Source organism: Triticum aestivum, chromosome 7D (genome assembly GCF_018294505.1).
Source record: "Triticum aestivum cultivar Chinese Spring chromosome 7D, IWGSC CS RefSeq v2.1, whole genome shotgun sequence".
In the NCBI taxonomy this organism is placed as follows: domain Eukaryota; kingdom Viridiplantae; phylum Streptophyta; class Magnoliopsida; order Poales; family Poaceae; genus Triticum; species Triticum aestivum.
In genome coordinates this window covers 148,864,198-148,887,172 of record NC_057814.1, presented here as the reverse complement: position 1 = coordinate 148,887,172, position 22,975 = coordinate 148,864,198, and the positions used below count along the sequence as shown (strand labels likewise).

The 22,975-nt window shown below is 46.9% G+C and overlaps 1 protein-coding gene across 1 annotated transcript; it reads right to left on the bottom strand.

The window, feature by feature from the left end:
* Positions 1-891: 891 nt before the first annotated feature.
* Positions 892-4,013, bottom strand: LOC123165857 (probable auxin efflux carrier component 1c). The gene is made up of 6 exons (XM_044583597.1): positions 2,671-4,013; positions 2,333-2,570; positions 2,147-2,232; positions 1,894-2,051; positions 1,513-1,589; positions 892-1,381 (listed from the first exon to the last, which is right to left on the bottom strand). Exons 1-6 carry the CDS (start codon positions 3,803-3,805, stop codon positions 1,315-1,317), a joined length of 1,761 nt encoding a protein of 586 aa, XP_044439532.1. The 5' UTR covers positions 3,806-4,013; the 3' UTR covers positions 892-1,314.
* Positions 4,014-22,975: the final 18,962 nt, after the last annotated feature.

The window sequence follows — 22,975 nt, the reverse complement described above, 5'->3', positions numbered from 1 at the left end:
AGGGCTTCCCTATGGAAAGATCCTATGGAATGGAATCCTCCAAAATTCCTATGAAACTCCTTCAATCCAAAGAAGCCCTAAATCAGAGAGGCCCTTAGCATGCCAGTTTAGACAATGAGTCTTGATGTTTTGAGAAAACCGTGGTTGAGGATGGTATGACCCTTTTTCGGCAAAATCATTGTTTTTTCCACTCAATGTTTTATGGCCACATTCTTTACGATTATATGGATATGTATACCGGTCATTTCATATTATATTAAATTGTTTTAGTTTATACATGCGTCTAAATGCGTCCGAGCAATCATGAGGTGAATGTAATGCAATCCTAAAATAAGGTAGTGACTAGCTGGATGATACATTTTTCAACTAATCTAGTTTACATAATATAATATATAATCCAACAGGAATCTAATTAAGGCGTCGGAACGTCCACATTAGACAAACATTCAAGAAGTTCCATCTACACCTCCCTATTACAATAATGTGGAATTTTAACATAATATATTCCCTTTAAAACATTTAAGCGGCTCGAGATTTAGGTACTCTGCCACAGAAGAAATAAATATCCAGATTCAATTATGTAAGTCCAAATTATGCTTAGAGACAATGAACTTAATTATTGAGCGATTGGTACTTCGATTAGCAAGACGTTGATGCGTGAACCTTTGGTACCAAATTGGTCTCTGAGCTAGGGGCATCATCAATAGCTGATGGCTAGGCCAACACATTGAGAAGGATGTTCAGCTCATGATGCATTATCATGTTCTCCTACAAGAAGTGTTCATAAATCATTACAGCCCCAATTCACAAGGGAAAAAATTGCATTATTGAAGGCACGACTAGACGCTGAAACAACCGTAATATAAGAGCGTTAGATTGATGGAGTAGTAATAAGGTGAACAAGAGCTCTAGCATTAATTTCATCAAATTGACATCCATTTTACAAGGCCAACCCAGCCCAGCCATCCTCCCTCCAGGGAAAGAAACCTCTGCCAACACACCCATGGAGTACATACATCTTCTAAAACCCCAAACCGGATTGATCCTTTGCCTCCCCAACCCTTGATCTTGGCAGTCCTTTATAATTTACCAACAACTGAAACTCTTGCCCTAAACATTCCTCCCCTCACCCCATCTGATCCCTACACCTAATTAAGAATCCTAGTAGTAATTAGCCTCCCGCATGCAGGAGCACGCATCATGTCCCCGGCAGGCGCATGGAGCCGCTGCAGCTCCCTTGTCCCCTCCTCTGTCCGTCTGTCTCCTACGCCACGCCGGCATGGCTGCACGCAGCCCGGCCGTGTCTCCGTTAGCTCACAGCCCCAGCAGGATGTAGTAGACCAGCGTGATGGGCAGCGCGATGAGCATGCCGAAGATGACACTGCACGCACAAGAGAACGGCGGGTGAGACAAGAGCAAATGCACGCAGGCGTGGAGAGAATCTCCGCCCACGCCCGCCGCCAGATTTCATGGTTTTAACTAGTGGTACGCGGACTGGCCGCATGCACTTACGCCGTGCTGAGGATGTCGGGGTGCACGCTGTACTCCTTGGCGAAGACGAAGGGGACAATGCCCTGGGGCAGCGCTGCCTGCGCAAAGGAAACGAACCAGCAGCTTAAACAAACAAACAAACAAGAACCAAGCTGTGCGTCGTGCGTGCGAAAGCGTAAAGCGAAAGCGGGCGTTGCCGCGCTTTCCCGGCGCAGGGAGCAGGGCGGAGTGCATGCGCTTATGGCGTCGTATCGGCGTGCCCGGCCGGGCGGCCACTTGACCGGTGTTCCCCTTTCTTTTTTCATCGAAAGGCCGTTCTTGTCAGTGTGCAAGCCTGTGATGTAGTACTGTGTGTGCTCGGCTCGGTTGGTTTGGTTGGTCGGGTGTCGCTTCTGGTCGTACCTGCACGATGGCGATGTGGAGGAGGGTGCCGCGGAGGCCGACGGCGATGGAGGCGGCGGCCATGACGGCCGGGCCCGTCAGGAACCGCACGGCCATGGCGAACGTCGCCCGCTTGTTCCCGCACGCGATGATCCGCGGCTGCAGCGCCATGAACAGCCCTGCATGCATGCGCCACATGCAAATGTCAGCACCGCACCACTCGTACGAATAAAATGCATGCATGAAGATGCGGAGGAGCAGAGGAGGGGCGCACCGAGGCTGAACATGGCCATGCCGAGGCCGGCGTCGGACAGGATGGCGATGGACTTCATGATGATCGCCGGCATAACGAAGTTCCACCTGCATGCATGCGTAAAGGGTTAATTAACTGCTCGGAACAGACGGATGCTTTAGCTAACCTCGCCGGCGGGCACTTGGGGAGGGAGCAGCGAGTGATTACCGGAAGCAGACGAGGGACCAGATGAGGCCGATGAGGCTGGAGTAGGTGTTGGGGTTGCGGATGAGCTTGCGCCACACCATGATGAGGATGAGGCGGGTCATCACGCTGGTCGGCGGCATCACCGTGGGCGCCGCCACCAGGCCCGCGGTGCCCTGCTCCGCCGCGGCCTTCTCGTCGCCGGCCTCCGCGTCCCTCTCCTTGTTCCCGAAGCTGAACTCGTCACGCTCCACGCCGTCCGCTGTGATTGATTGATGAGTTACCAAAAACAGAGCAGATTAATTAGCGGACGCACTAATGAACTTGCCGGGAATGGCTAGGACAGTCGAACGGAATGGAACCTTTGCGCGGCGAGGCGGCGGCCACCCGGACGTCCTTGGCGGCGGCGTCGTTGTACGCCTCGGTGCCGTTGCCGAACACGTCGGACACGGGCGACGCGCTGGAGCTCCACACGAACATGTGCAGGTCCTTGCCGTCCTCGCCCTTGGCCTGCCCGTTGGCCGCCTTCTTGGACGGCTTCTGCGGCGCTGCCATCGCGGGGTTGGGCGCCGGGTACTGCCCGTACTTGCTGTTGTTGTTGCCGCCGGCCTTGTCCTCCTCGTAGTTGGACGGGCGCGGCGTGGCCCCGGTGCGCACCACCGGGCCGAACGCGTCCCCGGCGGCGAAGTTGGAGCTGCGGCCCACCATGGAGTAGAAGTCGGTGTGGTTGAAGCTGGAGCCCCGGGGCGTGGGGTTCCGCGACGACTGCAGCGAGTAGATCTCGGCGTTGGTGAGGTTGCTGGGGCGCGGCGTGGTGCTGGAGAACCCCATGGAGCGGCGCGAGTAGATGTCGGAGCGGGAGGCGTTGGAGCGGCGCACGGTGACGTGAATCTTGCCGTCCTCCTTCACCTCCGCCTCCGTCTCGATCATGTCCCTCCTGCCGTCGAGCGACATGACGTCCGGGTCGACGGCGATGGAGGCGATGGCGCCGGCGGTGTCGGGGAACTGCTCGGTGATGAGGATCCTGGCGCCGCGGTACTCGAACATGAAGAGCATGAGCGTGTACCAGATGATGCACTGCAGCACCACGATCTGCACCATGAGGCTGCCGGACTCGTCGCCGTACATGCCCTTGAGGAGCGGGATGCCCATGACGAGGGTGTTGGGCAGCGTGGAGAGGGAGAAGAGCGTGATGGTCCACTCGAGGGAGCCGTTGCGGGAGAGGTGGCTCCAGAGGGTGAGGAGCGCGAGCACGATGAGCTTCTGCAGCGTGTCGGCGGCGATGAAGCGGAGGTTCATGGTGTAGGGGTTGTTGGTGGAGATGAAGTGGAAGGAGAGCAGCGGCACGGCGAAGAGCGCCACGAAGCGGTTGATCCCGGAGCACTGGTCCGGCGTGAAGATCCGCCACCACTTGACGGAGCCGTACGCGAGCATCATCGCCACGTACAGCGGCACCATCGCCGTCATGACGTGGTAGAAGTCCGTGCCCGTGATCATCTTGCCGTGCCGGCCGCCGCCGCTGCGCCTTCCTTCCTACTCTGTCACGGCGGCGCGGCAGGGGAGGTGTGCGGTGGCGGTGAGGTGAGGTGCCGCGTTGTTCAAGTGAAGCAGCGCTGGCTAGCTTGATTTATGGCGCGGGCGCGGTGGCCGCGCGGCGGGGTCGGGGAGTGTGGCGATCGGGGGGAGGCAGGCGGGGGAGCCAATGAGGGGAGGGGGAGTGGGCATATGTGCGGGGGATTATTTATACACATCATGTGGGCGTTCAACAGTGAACGGTCACGCAGCCCCACACCGGGAAGGAGAGAGAGAAAGGGGGAGCAGAAATGGGGATTGAGGAAATACCAAAAAGCAACTTCAAATTGTATACTCCTGCAAATTGCACTGCACAACTAAAATTGTGTAATGCAGTACAATTTCAGAAAAATGGGGATGCAATTTTTTGAGCCTTACAAGAACATCCTTGATGAAAAAAAATGTACAAAAGGATCAAAGGGGGATTAGTCGATGTCCCCGACCTACACAAACCGATGGTGCGTCATGAGTTTAGCTCGGAGCCACATCCGCTCCACGTCACCGGTGTAAGGGGGTCGTTGTAGCTATGGCCGGGAAGTTGTTCGACGGTGACATGAGATGTGAACGAAGATGATCTAAAGCACGAACTGTCGCGTGGGAGAAGGAGGAGAAGGACAGACTATGAGACCCAACCCCATGTTGATGGAAAAACATCGTCATGGGATCTTATTGACGACGCCATTGATGCCATCAAGAACTGAGGCGGGAGCATTGTGGTCGACGACTCTCCCCCATAGCCGCGCGGGTGGATTTTGGAGAGAAAAAACCTCATGTGCTCCGCGCCGACGCCATAACCAGCACCACCATGACGTGGGTGAGGTTGGGTATACTTATTCTAGTGCGTTCTTGTCGCCTAGACGAATGACAGGAGGACATCACAAACATATACCAAGACTCCCCACAAGCACAAAGATCCATTGTCTTCTCCGCCTCCTGATGTCAAAACCAATCGCCATAGGATGGAGACCAAAGGAATCAGTCGGCAAGGATGACGGCTTTGTGGTAGCTAGGGTTTCAAAGAGAACTTTTTTGTGTAGATCTAGCATGAAAGAACAATTGCTATTGAAGTTTAACTAGTAATCTTTGTTAAAGTTGGTTGATCCTTCTCTCCCAACGTAGATATCGTTGTTTGTATCAATATTATACTCCCTCTGCTGATAATAAGAGGTATGTTGTATGTGACTTCAGGCAAGGATTATAGGGGTGATAAAAAGAGAATGTTGTGAAATGGAAATAATCAACTGCCTGCAATAAGTCTTAATTGCTTCCTAGATATAAGAAGAGGTGAAGGGGAAATGGCGAGTGTGAAATATGGAAATCTAGTTAAAAATTCGCATTATTGAAAACTTATGTTTTAATAATAAAAAGTGAGATAAAAATGGTAATAATTCATTTGAACATAAAATTGTTCGATATAAGAAAGCAAAGACCCAAATTTTTATTGGAAGCTTCCAAGTTCACCTCTCTATTTTTTTATTATATTTTTTTTGCGGGAAGTTCACCTCTCCATAGAAGCCATCCTAAAGAACAACCTTTTTTATATGTCATCAAATAACACCTCTTGGTAGGAAAGGAATGCAATGCCATTGTTGGTTAATCTTCTCTCCCCATGTACAATTTATGCATGCATATTTTCTCTAGTCGGCACATTATCTTGTTCCTATTTAAGTTGACTTTCTAATTATACGCTAACAAAAAAACTGCAGTCATGTGGATGTGATCCCTATGTTGATGAAAAGGTGTATTTTAGTTTGGTTTCACCGGAAAATCAAGGAGGCGGTACAAAGAGAATGTTGTGAAGGAAAATAGCCGGCCATAATTTTACTAATTCCTGATAAAAAAGGAGATATATGTTATGTTGTGATCCAAATTCATATGAAGTATAAAGGCTAATTTCTGACAAAGCGGGCGGAGGCCCGTCGCCAGCAGGCTTATTCATCGAGAACGAATCTTTTGCCATGGTTTTAGTGTTTGCGCTCAGCGTACATCGTCTATAAGTTGTGTGGCCAATAAACTGCACTGGGTCTATGGCTGAACACAAGGCAACGATTTTTCCCTATAGTGCACAACCATTGGTACAAACACCCACCAACAACAACACAAAGAGACTACAACTAAACTTCGACATGGCTCCAAAGCACAACAAGTGGTATAACCAGCCACAAGCAAATCCCAAAGAAACTACGGCTAAACGTTTTTTAAGCTACAATTGAAAGTGCAACTATCCCTGGGTGGTTTTGGTAATTCCTAACAACATATAGCTCATTGAGCTAATGCTATTTCAAGATAAACATTTCAGGAAAGCTCAATGATTGGCATGGCATGAATTAGAAAGTGGACCCCTCAAAATGCTAAGGACAAAAGGATTGGCTCAAGCTCATAGCACAAGACTCTACATTTTTCATTTTAGTGATCCAAAATCACATTGAGTCCATAGGAAAAGCCAATACTATTAAGAGGGGGTGAGGTGTTGCTTAATGAGTTTCTTGCTCAAGATGCTTAGTGATATGCTCCAAAGCCCTCAACTACTTTCTCATATCCACATATGTCCCAAACCAAAAGTCAAACTCGGCCCCACCGATTTGATCTATCCGGCGCCACCGAGTTCACTTGACATAGCCACTGCCACAAACCCTAGTCTTTTCGGTCTCACCGATAGGGATCTCGGTCTCACCGAGATGGGATTGTAATCTCTCTGTTTCCCTTCATAACGTTTCGGTCAAACCGAGATGAGCGATCGGTCCCACCGAGATTGCAATGCAAACTCTCTGTTTCCCTTTCGTAACGTTTCGGTCCAACCGAGATGAGCGAATCGGTCCCACCGAGTTTGCCTGACCAACTCTCTGGTTAGTCTATTACCAAAATCGGTCTCACCGAGTTTGTGTAATCGGTCTCACCGAGATTACGTTATGCCCTAACCCTAACGAAATCGGTCCCACCGAGTTGACATGTCGGTCCCACCGAAAATCCTAACGTTCACATTTTGAACTAAATCGGTCTGACCGAGTTCTCTGAATCGGTCCCACCGAGTTTGGTAAATTGTGTGTAACGGTTAGATTTTGTGTGGAGGCTATATATACCCCTCCACCCACTCTTCATTCGTGGAGAGAGCCATCAGAACATGCCTACACTTCCAACATACATTTTCTGAGAGAGAACCACCTACACTTGTGTTGAGGTCAAGATATTCCATTCCAACCACATAAATCTTGATCTCTAGCCTTCCCCAAGTTGCTTTCCACTCAAATCATCTTTCTACCAAATCCAATCCTATGAGAGAGAGTTGAGTGTTGGGGAGACTATCATTTGAAGCACAAGAGCAAGGAGTTCATCATCAACACACCATCTATTACCTCTTGGAGAGTGGTGTCTCCTAGATTGGCTAGGTGTCACTTGGGAGCCTCCGTCAAGATTGTGGAGTTGAACCAAGGAGTTTGTAAGGGCAAGGAGATCGCCTACTTCGTGAAGATCTACCCGAGTGAGGCAAGTCCTTCGTGGGCGACGGCCATGGTGGGATAGACAAGGTTGCTTCTTCGTGGACCCTTCGTGGGTGGAGCCCTCCGTGGACTCGCGCAACCGTTACCCTTCGTGGGTTGAAGTCTCCATCAACGTGGATGTACGATAGCACCACCTATCGGAACCACGGATAAAAAATCTCCGTGTCAACATTGCGTTTGCTCCCTCAAACTCCTCCCTTTACCTTCATATGCAATTGTTTTACATTCCGCTGCTATACTCTTAGAATTGCATGTGTAGGTTGATTACTTAAGTTGTGCTAAGTTGCTAAAATCTGCCAAGACTTAAAATTAGGAAAAGGCTAGATTTTTATTTGGTCAAGTAGTCTAATCACCCCCCCCCTCTAGACATACTTTCAATCCTACAAGTGGTATCAGAGCTTTGGTCTCCATTTGCTTTGATTTCCATAGCTTTTGGTGGTCATAGCCTTGGTTTCACAACCTAGGAGAGTATGGCGTCTAGCAAGGGAAATTACCACCGTAGAGGTCCTTACTTTGATGGTACTAATTTTGCTAGTTGGAAGCATAAGATGAAAATACATATTCTTGGACATAACCCCGCCGTTTGGGCTATTGTGTGTATTGGCTTGCAAGGTGAATTCTTTGATGGGAGAGAACCGAACCGTGAAGCTACCGCGGAAGAGTTGAAGATGCTGCAATACAATGCTCAAGCTTGTGATATTCTCTTCAACGGATTGTGCCCCGAAGAATTCAACAAAATCAGCCGTCTTGAGAATGCAAAGGAAATTTGGGATACTTTGATTGATATGCACGAAGGTACCGACTCCGTCAAGGAATCCAAATTGGATGTGCTTCAAAGTCAACTTGACAAGTTCAAAATGAAGGATGGTGAAGGTGTCGCTGAAATGTACTCTAGGCTTGCTCTCATCACAAATGAGATTGCCGGCTTAGGAAGTGAAGAGATGACCGATAGATTCATCATCAAGAAGATCCTAAGAGCCTTGGATGGAAAATATGATACCGTGTGCACATTGATCCAAATGATGCCCAACTACAAAGATCTCAAGCCAACGGAAGTCATTGGAAGAATTGTTGCTCATGAGATGTCACTCAAGGATAAGGAAGAGCTCCACAACAAGTCAAGTGGTGCTTACAAAGCCTCATGTGAAGCTCCCACATCATCAAGTGAGAAGCAAACCTTCAATGAAGAATTGAGTCTAATGGTGAAGAACTTCAACAAATTCTACAAGAGTAGAGCAAGGAAAGAAGCTCTAAGTCAAGATCCTACAATGACAAAAGATCTTCTAGTCGTGAGCGTAATTGCTACAATTGTGGAAGACCCGGACACTATTCCAATGAGTGTACGGCTCCCTACAAAAGAAGAGAAGATTCTCCCAAAAGAAGGAGTAGAAGAGAGGATTCACCACCAAGAGAAAGAAGGAGTAGACATGATCGTTATGAACGAAGACCCTCTCAGAGAAGCAAGGATTCGGAAAGGAAGGACAAGTCATCAAGGAGCTACACAAAAAGAAGACATCAAGCTCATGTTGGTGAATGGGTATCTGGTTCCGACTCCGACCATCACTCTGAAAGAAATTATCACTCCTACTCCGAATATACTCAAGATGAAGGTGTTGCCGGTCTAGCACTTGTGTCAACCAACTCCTGCGACATATTTGACTCACCAAATGAAGGAATTGGGAGATGCTTCATGGCTAAAGGTCCAAAGGTAACACACCCTGAGTATGTTGATTTCAATAGTGATGAAGATGATTTGCTAGGAGATGATGATTTACTTGTTGACAACTCTAGTAATGAAAACTATGATGAACTTGCTATTAATCATGAGAATCAAGATAAAACGAATGATGATGATAAGAATGATATTGAGTGTCTAACTAAAGAACTAAACACTCTTAAGTTAGCTCATGAAACTACCTTGGAAGATCATCGAGAACTTTTAAAGACTCATGAGAAGCTACGCTTTGAAAAGCTCAACCTTGAGCAAGAGCATGAGTTTTTAAAGGCAATCAATGATGATCTTCGCAAGAAAAGTTCTTCTTACATTGCCAAGCGTTTACTCTTGTCTACTTACATGCCACAAGTTAAATCTAGCAACAAAAGTAAGAAAGATTATTCTTCTAGTAGTAACATTAATCATGCTAAATCCAATGATGTTACTTCTAGTAGTTCTCTTAATTCCACTAATGATTCTCTTAGCCAAGTTACACTTGAGCAAGAAAATAGCTTATTGAAGGGAATTATAGAGAAAGGTGTTTACAAGAGCCTTGCCGGAAGTAAGCAATTTGAGGAAAAAGCAAGGAAGGCACCGGAAGAATCAAGGTGTTGGTTTTAAACGAAAGTTCAATGCCAATGGAGTTGAGTGGGAAGAAGATCAATACCCCAAGAAGAAGTTTGTTCCTCAACAAGAGAAGTATGATCCTACTTCTTTCAAGGAACACAAGCTCAAGATGATCTTCCACCACAAGACCACAAGCAAAAAGGCAAGGACAAGCTTCAAGAGGAGATTGATGCATTTGAAGAAGCTCCTAAGGCCTTGGTCAAGTGGGTTCCCAAGACTACATCAAGTTCCACTTCATCAAGTACGACTACAACTCCAAGGATTCCCATCAAGATGGTGTGTATCCCTAAGAAGAAGAACTGGAGAGTTCTTGAGGGTGACTCCGCCAACATACTTCACTTATCATTTTGGCAAGGACAAGTGCAAACAACTTCCATATCTTGCACTAGTTCAAGGAGTCACAAACCCTCTTGTTGGTAAGACAAGGGACAAGGTAACCTAATGTTTTCATGGACATCATCTTGTGTGTACATCACTCTATTTCTATGGATATCCTTATTTGTTCCTTGTGGGACTAACCCGTGTAGGTATTGAAAGTGCAACTCACTCCAATGGATTGCTCCGAATGATCTACGACAACATTGAGCGTCCACATCTTCAACACCTACATGAAGTCATCATCGACAAAACCCAAGGTTAGTTCATCCCTCTTAGGGGGATATCACATCTAGGGGGAGCTTTACTCTATTCAATTGAGTTAAAGCAACTCTAATGGTGTGAGCACAACAATGCTTTATGTAAAAGTGGTAACCCCACTTGTGCTTAAACGATGAGTATGACCTATGATCAAATGTTCTCATTTGAGTCCTAAGTCAATATACTCATATATAGATGACCTAGTCATCGCCAAATTGCTTGATAGATGCTAGAGTGTTTGTGCATGCTTTGTCACATATTTCTTTTGCCATTTTATTGTGTGAGCATGTTGGATGCATATTTTACTCATTCGAGGACATCCATTTGTTGCTTTGATTGTTTGGCTTTTTCTATTTTGCCAAATGGATGGACAAGAATGCCTAAGAACTCCCTCTAGCTATCTATGCTTTCCTCATCTCAAACTCTATTCATGCTACATCATAAAGTTTGATCAAGTCAGATTCGAACCACTCTATGTGAGGAGCACTCGGAGTCCCCGATTCGTCATAGACTTAAACTTCCAAAACCTCTTTGTGCATTTCGGTCTGACCGATTCATCGTTTTTGGTCATACCGAGATCACTAAGTTGATCTAGGTTTTCAATCTCGGTGCAACCGATTAAAACTCTTCGGTCACACCGAGTTGCAGTAACTGCTCGCAGTTCTGCATCTCGGTGCCACCGAGTTGTTCCACTCGGTCACACCGACAGGGTCAGGTTATATATACTGACAGATCAAATTTTGGAAAATTTTCCAAAACCTTTCACCCGCGCGTGACCTGCTCTGCCTCCTCGGGTCTCCTGATCGTCCTCTCGCCGCCAGCGTCCTCCGGCCGCTGGTCTCCGCCGCCGTCAACGGCAATCTGCCCCGCCGTAGCAAGTTCACCGCCGAACTAGGGTACGAACTTGATCTTTATGCTATTCCTTAACTCTGATTCTTAGCACATTGCTTTGCCATGATTCTTGCCACGTATGAAATCATCGTGTCCAGTGAAAACATCCCGTAGATTTGATTTGATTTGGAAATTTAGGGCTAGGTCTCCGCCGAACTCATCTTGGACCGACCAAGTTGTAGAAATCTGTCTCACCGATTTGGCTTAGGCCATTGTACATGCATTTTCGGTCTGACCGAAAATTGCAGATCGGTGTGACCGAGTTCGATTCTTTGTGAAACCCTAGCAGTCTCGGTGCCACCGGACTGTGACTCGGTCTGGCCGAGTTCACTAGTTTAGGTTCCAAAAGCTACTTCGGTATCACCGAGTTTACAAATCGGTAGATCCGAAATGCTTTCTGTGAAGAACTAAAACTAAGTTTTTAAGTCATCTGTTTTGCAAAAACTCCACACTTTGTGATGCTCATCCACTCTACCTCATCTACATCTGTTCACAGGGTCTGCTGTCAGTTAGTTTGCAGAGATGTCTGATCAAAGTGACAGCCAGAACAAGTCTAAAGAACAGGTTCAGTTGAGTGAGGGCACTAGTCCCTCCAGCAGCTATGATGAGGGCAGCAGGAGCACACCTAGTAACTTGCCAAAGGCAGCCACCAGGACAAGGAAGAAGAGAACCTCATATTCTGAGGATGAGGATTATGTGGCTGTTGAGGATGAGGCCACTTCAAGGAAAAAGGTGCTGAAAAAGGAGTATGGCACAGCTGCTGCAAGTAAGCCTGGAATGAAAACAAAGGCTCCAGCAAGAAGAGTTCCAATGTCAAAGCCAAGGAAGGTTGCAACAGGAGAAACTATGAAGTTCACCATTGAATCTGAAGAAGAATCAGCTAGTGAGGACAAGAAGAAGAAGAGGGCAAGAACTACAACAGCTAAAGTTCTTGGCAAACCCTCCATGATGAGAGATGATGAAGAAGAGGAAGAGGATCCTGCTCCAACACCCAAAGCTCAGAAGCTTATGGGAGATGCAATCAGATCAGGGGCTGCTCCATCAAAGCCCAAGTCTGCTCCCAAAGCTCCAGCTCAAAAGTCTGCACCCAAGAGGAGCACCAGGAACATCCCTACTGAGGAGAAGAACAAGGCCCCAGTGCCTGAAGCTGCTGATGATGAGGAAGATGGTTCACTTGTTTTAAGAAAGTTGAAGCCCAAGATCCCTGACCATAATGATGCATATCCTGTTGCAGAAGATATGAGGATCAGGAAGGATTCAGGACTGAGATTGTGGAGACAGTCTGATCCATATGCTGTCAGGAGGAGAACTGTTGTAGATTACAGGTTCCACACAAAGGAACAGCAAGATTTCTATGAGACTATCCTGCTTGACAAAAAGCCCATAGTGTGGGACATGAGATGGGTGGACTGGGAATACATAAAAGAAAATGAAGATCATTTTCCAGGAGTTTACAAGTTTGTTGACCAAAAGCTCACCAAGTGGAATGATGAGCTGATCATGCAATTCTATTCGACTGCTCATTTCTATCCAGATGGAAGGATTGTATGGATGTCAGAGGGTACAAGGTACCAATCTACAGTTGATGAGTGGGCCAGTTTGATCAATGCTCCAGAAGCTCATGAAGATGACTTGGATGTCTATGCCAAGAAGAAGAAGGATCACAACTCTATGGCACACATGTACAAGGAGATTCCTGATGCAAACCTTGAGACTCACAAGTTTGGTTCTGTAAAGCACTTGCTGTCAGGCCTGCCTACAATCAATTGGATCCTAAGGCACACATTGCTACCCAAGTCAGGTGATCACAGGATGATCAGAGGACACTCCATCAACTTGCTGCATATATTTGATGTTCCTCAAAAGTTCAAAGTGATGAGTCTGATTGTGGAAACAATCAAGAGGACAACTGCAGATCAGAAGAGATCTTGTGGGTATGCTCCACAAATTCAGGAGCTCATCAACTCCAAGATGGGCACATGCAAGTATCTATTGGACAAAGAGCATTTACCCCTCAGGCCAGACTTTGAGGACAACATTGTTGTCATGACTGAGGAAGATCCATCTTCAGTGCAAGCACATGAGAAGAGAGAGAAGGCAAGGGTAGAGAAAGCTGCAAAGATGCCAACTGCTGAAGAGGCATCTCAAGTGTTCTTGAAGAGCAAGCAAGACCAGCTTGCATATCTGATCCAGTCTACACTGAGGATTGAGAAGGGCTTGGCCACCCTGACTCAAAACCAGGAGAGCTTGGAGAGGATCATTGAGCAGAAATTCTATGATCTTGATGTCAAGGTAACTGAAATTCAGACAGCAGTTGAGAAGCTTCAAGAGGAAGCAGAGGAGAAGAAGGGCAAGGCAACTACTGATGCTTTTGAGCGAGTCCCTAGAGGACAGAGGTCTGCTGCAGTGCCAGTGAGAGATTCTAGAGCTACAGCTTCAGCACCAGCAGCTACAGCTCCAGTGCCACCTCTAGCAGCCACTCCACTAGCTCCAACTACCTCAACAGATGTCTTCGTCCTTGGAGTTCTCTCTACATCACCTCCCGAAGATCAAGCCTGAGAGACGTTTAGCACTATGCATTTTTGAACTTTTTGGTAACTTGTTGCCAAAGGGGGAGAAAAATGTATAGATCATAGGCTTCGAGAGAGAGTGTTGCTTTTTATCTCGCTTGCTATTTTGGTTGAACTTCTTGATTGTGTGCTTGTGTGTTTGATCATATGCTATCCTTAATGCTTGTTTGGATGATATTATCTCTCATATCCTTACATGATCATTCACTTGCTTGGTGATGAGTGCATGTTTTTTAATTTCTATCATTTTGAGCGCTCCACCAAGATGTATGTGACATGGAAGAGTAACCCATGATCCTAATCGATTGTGCATTTGCATTCAAAAGCAAATCTTAAATAATGCACAAATTTAGGGGGAGCTCTTGCTTGTCACATACTTCTCAAAGCGAAGATGTACTTCAATCTTATTATCATTTGTCGAAGCTTTGATCTATATATTGTCATCAATTACCAAAAAGGGGGAGATTGAAAGTCCAACTATCCCTGGGTGGTTTTGGTAATTCCTAACAACATATAGCTCATTGAGCTAATGCTATTTCAAGATAAATATTTCAGGAAAGCTCAATGATTGGCATGGCATGGATTAGAAAGTGGACCCCTCAAAATGCTAAGGACAAAAGGATTGGCTCAAGCTCATAGCACAAGACTCTACATTTTTCATTTTAGTCATCCAAGATCACATTGAGTCCATAGGAAAAGCCAATACTATTAAGAGGGGGTGAGGTGTTGCTTAATGAGTTTCTTGCTCAAAATGCTTAGTGATATGCTCCAAAGCCCTCAACTACTTTCTCATATCCACTTATGTCCCAAACCAAAAGTCAAACTCGGCCCCACCGATTTGATCTATCCGGCGCCACCGAGTTCACTTGACATAGCCACTGCCAGAAACCCTAATCTTTTCGGTCTCACCGACAGGGATCTCGGTCTCACCGAGATGGGATTGCAATCTCTCTGTTTCCCTTCGTAACGTTTCGGTCAAACTGAGATGAGCGATTGGTCCCACCGAGATTGCAATACAAACTCTATGTTTCCCCTTCGTAACGTTTCGGTCCAACCGAGATGAGCGAGTCGGTCCCACCGAGTTTGCCTGACCAACTCTCTGGTTAGTCTATTACCAAAATCGGTCTCACCGAGTTTGTGTAATCGGTCTCACCGAGATTACGTTATGCCTTAACCCTAACGAAATCGGTCCCACCGAGTTGACATGTCGGTCCCGCCGAAAATCCTAACATTCACATTTTGAACTAAATCGGTCTGACCGAGTTCTCTGAATCAGTCCCACCGAGTTTGGTAAATTGTGTGTAACGGTTAGATTTTGTGTGGAGGCTATATATACCCCTCCACCCACTCTTCATTTGTGGAGAGAGCCATCAGAACATGCCTACACTTCCAACATACATTTTCTGAGAGAGAACCACCTACACTTGTGTTGAGGTCAAGATATTCCATTCCAACCACATAAATCTTGATCTCTAGCCTTCCCCAAGTTGCTTTCCACTCAAATCATCTTTCTACCAAATCCAATCCTATGAGAGAGAGTTGAGTGTTGGGGAGACTATCATTTGAAGCACAAGAGCAAGGAGTTCATCATCAACACACCATTTGTTACCTCTTGGAGAGTGGTGTCTCCTAGATTGGCTAGGTGTCACTTGGGAGCCTCCGTCAAGATTGTGGAGTTGAACCAAGGAGTTTGTATGGGCAAGGAGATCGCCTATTTCGTGAAGATCTACCCGAGTGAGGCAAGTCCTTCGTGGGCGACGGCCATGGTGGGATAGACAAGGTTGCTTCTTCGTGGACCCTTCGTGGGTGGAGCCCTCCGTGGACTCGCGCAACCGTTACCCTTCGTGGGTTGAAGTCTCCATCAACGTGGATGTACGATAGCACCACCTATCGGAACCACGAATAAAAAATCTCCGTGTCAACATTTCGTTTGCTCCCTCAAACTCCTCCCTTTACCTTCATATGCAATTGTTTTACATTCCGCTGCTATACTCTTAGAATTGCATGTGTAGGTTGATTACTTGAGTTGTGCTAAGTTGCTAAAATCTGCCAAGACTTAAAATTGGAAAATGCTAGATTTTTATTTGGTCAAGTAGTCTGATCACACCCGCCCCCCCCCCCCTCTAGACATACTTTCGATCCTACAACAACTAAACTTCAACTTTACTATCCAAGAACTTCACAACCACACAGGGCAGAAAAACAAGAGCACAAACATCACATAAGATTCAGTCCTTGGAGTGACAGTAAGAAGAAAAAAACATTCGATTTCTAAGAAGGGGCCACGAGGTTCACCATCTACAACAACATCACTTTCCGTTCAGCCATCGCAGTGATTCTTGCACCTGAATGACTTTTAGATTTCTCATGTTTTGCGTGCCCCCCTCCCCCGACGGTAGTTTAATATCGACCTAGGTCACCTCCATAATATATATTCTTTGTAAGCCTCCGCACGGGATAAGATAATCATTGTAAATTTCCGGCATTTGTAGTCTCTCCTGATATAGTGAAGTTTCATTGGCTGGCGTCCAAAGTTTTTCTCCTTCGTGTTGGAGGGGTTTTCCACGTTAAATCTTGTCTCTCCTTTGTGTTGATTCCTTCTTTGTCGTTCATATTGCGTGTCGTATCTCTAACAATATAAACATTATTACTAATATAATTGCATTATGAGAAATCATTGTCTTCTAACAGAAAGCCTTTTTAGATGTTGAGACAATGTTTCTTATAGTGTATACATTTATCCTAATTTTATAGTAATCAAGCCGGCTAGGATATCAGTTTGGGTGTTTGCATGAAGATTTTATGACACTGCATGATTAAAAGTAGAATGTTGTTAAAACATTTCGGGTTTTATGACAACTATTAGGTACTACAAGCAGGTGTAGAAACTACGAATGTTTGGTTTTCATATAAATATGTATTCAACCTGTCACAAGATCTCCATTCTAGTTCAAGATCTTGATCAAAACCAGCTGAATCATCATGGTGACACATTGCTACATTCCGGGGGAATTACCATATTTTCAAAATACTTGCATTACTCCTCGTACACAAATATAATATTTGAACCTCAATACCTCATGGTCTTTTGCAAGATTCCGACAACAAGTTTTGAACATTCATTGCAATAAATAATGCATCTATCTTTTATGTGATTTGGCTAGCAAAATATGTTACTCCCTCCGAACAATATTAATTGTTGCTGGTTTAGCAGAAAGCTGTGTTAAATCAGCGAGAATTATTAATATGAATCAGAGGGGTATTTTAATGTAATCGACCTATATCCTATGTCAAAATTACCGGTCACAATCTTGAAATGTTGATCCATGAATTCCAGGTTGATCTGTGTATAGGGATTGCAACATGAAGGGCCTCGGATAAACCGGTTACTTCCAATGGACTTGAATCCACTATACACAGAGTGTAGATGGGTTCTAGGTTGATCAACATTCAGAGATTATGGCGCCAAAAACCTTGGAATAATAGTTACATTTTATCATACACAAGGTCAGACGTTTCATTATTTTTGAGAGAGAGGGAGAGAAACACAGTCACTACTTCATGTTTTGCCTAAGCTTCGTTGTTTTTTCAAGGGTTTAATTAGTGGAGAGTACGTGGTTGCTTCATGATGCCATATTTTTGTGCTTCGTGTTTTCAAACTTCACTACCGTATGATGTCTTGACAATAATTTCCGACGCAAACTTAATAATTGATCGGAGAATTTTGTACCGCGACACAAGCAGAGGGAGAGTGTGATGTTGCCTTGAGGTTTGAGAGGCATTTTGGATCGGGGGGAGGAGGAGGAGCCTCCTGACGTGGTACGTGTCAGCCTCTAATACCTCACACCGTCCCATTAAACTATCGCATCCACGACATTAAACAACACGAGCAAAGCACTAAAGCTGCAAGGAATCCTAATGGTACATGGATCAATACACCCCATCCACTAAAATCTCCCCCATTTGCAAGCCAGCCCGAGTTTTGCACGTTCGCCCGAGCCCCTCCCCTCCGCTGATGACCGTTGATAAAGCGTCGTAGTGCAGGCCGCGATCAGCTCGCAGTATGTAATTCCCTGGTAATACGCCGCGCAGTAATCCGCACAGTTTATTACAGGAGGAGCACAACCCTTGCACGGCGTCCTCCCCCAGCCCAACGCGGGCACGGGCGCACGCACGCGCGCGCACGAGGGAGGCCGGCCACCACGCCGACAGGGCAACCAAAAAGCTGCGAAACAATTCCAAAGCGGGCGCCCGGCCCGGGATGAATAATCAAAGGCGTCAGCCAGCCCAGCCAAACTGCTCTCTTTTGCCTCCCCTCCTCTCCCCTCCCCGCGCGTCGTCGGGGGCCGCGACGGGGGCTGTAAAAGGCGACGGAGGGAGCACGAGGGTCGGGAACGGTGATTTGATTAGCCAAAAGTTGGCGAAAGCAAGGCGCGGTAAGTGTCAAAAGGGGGCGGGTTTTTCCCGCCCTTTCCCCCTTCTTCTTCGCTCGCCGCGCCTGCGCGCCTGGCGCCCGTGCCGGCCGGCGTGCGCCTCCCCGCCATCATCGCCGTCCCCGCGCTACGACGGCGCGTAGAGGGGAAGAGAGGATTGCTCCTACTGCTGCTTGTCCGGCGCCGTCGTGTAGGGAGTATCTTGCCCGCTGCATGCATGCACCCGTTGGGAACCTCTCCGAGCTATGGTACTGCTGCCACTTGTCGTGGTTTCACCGGAGCCGATCGGCCGGCGGGTGGTGCCGATCTGACCTGACCTGACCCGACCTGCTGATTATAAGCTTAAGCTAGGCCACAAAGGCATGTGCACTGTGCACACACTCCTCTGTCAAAAAAGGGCATCGCATGTGGAGGCTCGCACTTTACTCGAGTACAAACATTCTGCATCTAGACGAACGTTGGAAGCAAATCAACATATATTCTCTGTTCTAAAAAAATACCACCTCCGTAACAAAATGTCAAAACGTCTTACATTTCGTCACAGAGGGAGTAGCAAATAAGTTGCACCAGATTTTTTTTTTCTAGTTACCATAAGAATTTAGAGAAACGCAAGACTTTGAACCTTGTTTGGTAGTACTACTAGCAGAGTCGCATGCCGGTGCCTACCGTTGTAGCCATGTTTGTTATGGGGTTTTAAGGTTATTTATTACTACTATTCATCTCTGTAATTCATGCTAGGGCCATGTAGGGATGGCGCGAAAAAGTGTCAAGAATATACCCACGAAAGTAAGCATCATGTGGCAGGCTTTTGTGAGCGTGTTGTCCCCATAAATCGCATCGCTAAACCTTTTTTCGGTGTCTCTTGACGCATGAGAATATGGCGTTGAATAAAGTCACAGCCGGGTCACGACATGCTCATAGCGAGCATTAGCCTTGTCGATCCTAAAGATCATCATCGTCCTCTGATGTTTAACTCATGATTATAGAGCGTGCGGTTTCAAGTAAATACCGTCGTAGCCACGGAATTCCTGCATGTTATGTTGTGTCATCACATTTGACGGTATTTTACTGTATTGTCCACTCCATTCAATGCTAACTCGCTTCGATGGAGTGAACAATACAGTGTCACCATCTGAATTAATATCCCACTATATACTTCAGCATTTTTGGTTGGGCTTTGCTACACCTACGTAATTATTCTACATAAAGCTACGTGAAAATAGGTCAAGATTCGGCATCTAGGGATACACATGGGCCTTACAAACTGGAAACAAGGTACTAACAAACCTATACCGATAAAAATAGTGAGATTGTTGAGATGGATACCTTCTATCTCAACCATCTAAAAATAATTTCTATAGTAATTGCACTATTGTTTTTTTTGTTAAGAACCCAAGTTTCACCTTCACCTTTTATTCCATGACCATCCCCTCTTCCTAGATGCGCAGTACATATCACACGCGTCAATCTGCAAAGTACTCCTACCTTGCAATGTGTTCTTTCATCCTCTTACCAGAATGCTACCAATCCCCAAAAACTGCATGACCTAGTAAAAGATTCAATGGGTTCTCTTTGAAGGTTTGCATCGTAATTTATCTTGCTTGATATATGTTTCATGGATAGATTTGTGAACTATTTGTTGCAAAAGTAAATTTGCTAGCTAATGATGCTTGTCTGTACTATATGCATGGTTGCTTTAGTGCTTTAGGGCTAACAAGTGTTAAACTAAAGATTAGCCCCTTCCTCCTTGTGAATTTTGTTTTCCTTCAAGTCAAGGCCCCTTCTTGAATTATGCTCAAGCTCCGCGCCACGGGTTGAGGTTCAATTCTTTCATTACAACGAACAAGGAATATGTGTGCGTGCATGTGTGGCTTAATTTACATTTGTCAATGCATGAATTCGACATGCGTGATTGCTAGTATAGAACATGTATTTGTCGCATGTGCACGTCAGTCAAATTTAGTCATACATATGTGAGATAGAGTTTGCTTGCAAACGTGAGTTGGAGTATCACTTTGCAAAATGCACTGCACTGTGGGTCCTCTAGGAGATACTACTATCAACTAAAGCATAGAATGCAAGAAAAAGAGAGGCGGAGTGATAGGCTGAGAGAAAAGGTTGTGCATTGTTGGACCATGCTGGCTAGTAGCTTATATTAGGCCTTTTTAGGAGAATGTCCGGGAAAAGAAGCACCGATCAAGATTCCAAATGTCCTCCCCATGGCCTAGCTTGACGGTGGCAACACATCATTAAGCCATGCTCTTTTCCTTAAACAGTACTGCTAATGCTCCTTTGTGCATGCATGCAATGCCTAGTGGCCTTCTTGGTGCATCGGTCGCCAACTGATCCACGAAAGGAGGGATTTGGCGCCTAATGCAAGGGATTACTATTGCCCAACCAATGCATGTTTCCCGGAGTCAAATTGTTTTCAATTCGTCCGAAAACAAAATTCGCTTTCCGAGAGCTACATCGTATACCCTACATGAAAGGAGTATATATAGCCATAGAGACTATTCATTGGGGTCTTTGGCTACTTACGACCATCACTAAAAAGAAGCATGGTGTATTTTGTGTGTGCATGCATGCATGACGCAGGTGTGACGGAGGGTGGTCATTCAGATGATGCGGCGGGTGCATGTGGCGGGAAGGAACCATGCATGCATGCATGCACGGGGGCATATGGATCGGGGCAGGCATGAGCCCATGCTAGCTCTCATGTGTAGCACCGTTGCTCCATCCCGGTGCAGGTTATGGCCGGGTGCTCAGGAGAGGGGTTCCCCGGGCATGGGCTTTCGGCGCCGTGACTCTTTGCTAGTTTGCTCTCATCTCATCTCATGGACGCGGCAGCTCACGTGACATGGAAAAAAGGGACCCATGAATGCCATTCGTGTGCATCAGTGGAGCATTTTTATCTTGTCCACTAGCTAGCCCACTAGGGTTTCCCGATCGATCGTGTTACACGTAGGTAGAGGTCTTCGGGTTTTTGCTTGACCATAAAACCTGCACCCCCATACCTTCGATCCAAGCACTTTTATCCGGGAACGAAATGCTTCTGTGTCATGCATGCAACCCCACGAGCGCGCGCGGGCTTTGACTTCGTACGACTTCAGCGCCACTTGCCTCAGTTGATCAGCTGCATATTGCTCTTGCACGCATCAGTTTTGGCAAGATCTTTCTTAATGCTCGTACTCTCGGGCGAAAATACAGTGCAATGTACACGTACTGCCTAGATGTTTGGGACAAACAGAGTAAAATAAAATGGGAAATAAAATTGCAAGGCCCAAATGGATCATCCCGAAGCAGAAATGCACAGTGTAAAAAAAACTAGCATTGGACCGATCAAATCGAGGAGGAGGCCCGGGCTTGAGAATTGCATGGGCCAGCGAGCTGCGACGAGCCCATCGACGCGTTGGGTTGGGCGCGCCGAGAGGAGCGACCAGGCTGTGGGAGAAAAAAAATTGTGGAACTCGACGCCGCCACCCGCCACCACGTTATACTTCCTGTATCAAATCTGGGACCAGCCACTCAAAAAAAAAATCAAATCCGGGACCAGGAGCTTCATCGATCGTTTACCTGTCTCGTGTCGGAATCGGATTGGCCCGTCCACATACACAGTGCACATACTCCCGTCCCGCTTGGACGCACGCGCGCTCGCGAGGTTTTACACCCCGCTTATTATTATTTTGCGGCGTTATCCTCCTAGCTCGATCCGCTTAATCAAACGACATTCTTAGGTTCCCCATGGGCGACGGCATGTGCTCCCCCGCGAAAATCCTCATTCTGCACCCCATTCCTTTGACCGCTTTGACCGGTCAAACCCGAGCCGCCACTCATCAGCCCGCGCATTTTACCACGCCAGCTGCACGCATGGAACCGTGGTAGTAGTATGATATCTACGTGTTGATGATAACACAGACTAATGTTCTTGGGACCAGGGTGAAATGGTTGGCGGGCTCACTGATCGGGTAGAGCGAGCGAGCGAGCCGGTGTTGTGGAACGGCGTGTGGTGCGATCGCCTTGCCGGGGGAGGGAGGGAGGGGAGGGAGGCTGCGTGCGCATATATTTGCAGGATTCGGGGTGAGGTGGAAGAGATCGTGCTGTTGGAATTGGAATTGGGTCCGAGCAGCCGCTGCCGTTTCTTCCCCTTTAATAAAAATTACAACGCCTTGGACTTGGGCCTCTCTTCCTTTCTCGATGCCGATTCTCGTGTCGGAAAGCTTCCCTGCTCCTCCTTTCGGCGTATGGTGCGTCCACCGCGCACTCCGATCGTCGCTCTCGTGCCCATGCCCACGACTTGGATGGCATGGTATGGTTCGCTGTTTGCTAGTCGCTGGACTGTGCATGGGCTCCCAGTCTTGTGACTGTTGGGGGGGAGAGATGCATGGGACGCATGCATGGCGCCGAGTGGAGCGAATGGAGAAGGCGTAGGCGTTGGCGGGCTACGCTATACCGGCTAGGCTAGGCTGGGCAGACAGGATCGCGGGATCTCGGCCAACATTCCTGGGCACACACGGTGGATTCACGTCTACTCGAAGCTATCGTTAGGAAGAAATGTCGCCCTCAGGTTCAGGAATGTATCGCTCTGCAGGGTGACGTGTTCGGATTAAGTCCTTTCGAATGCATGCTTCCGCGCGTACAGACAAGGTAGTAGTACGTATTATAAACTAGGGGAATTCTTATACTACCTTATCCTGCTTGCAAACTTGAGCTGTAGCCGTAACAGCGCA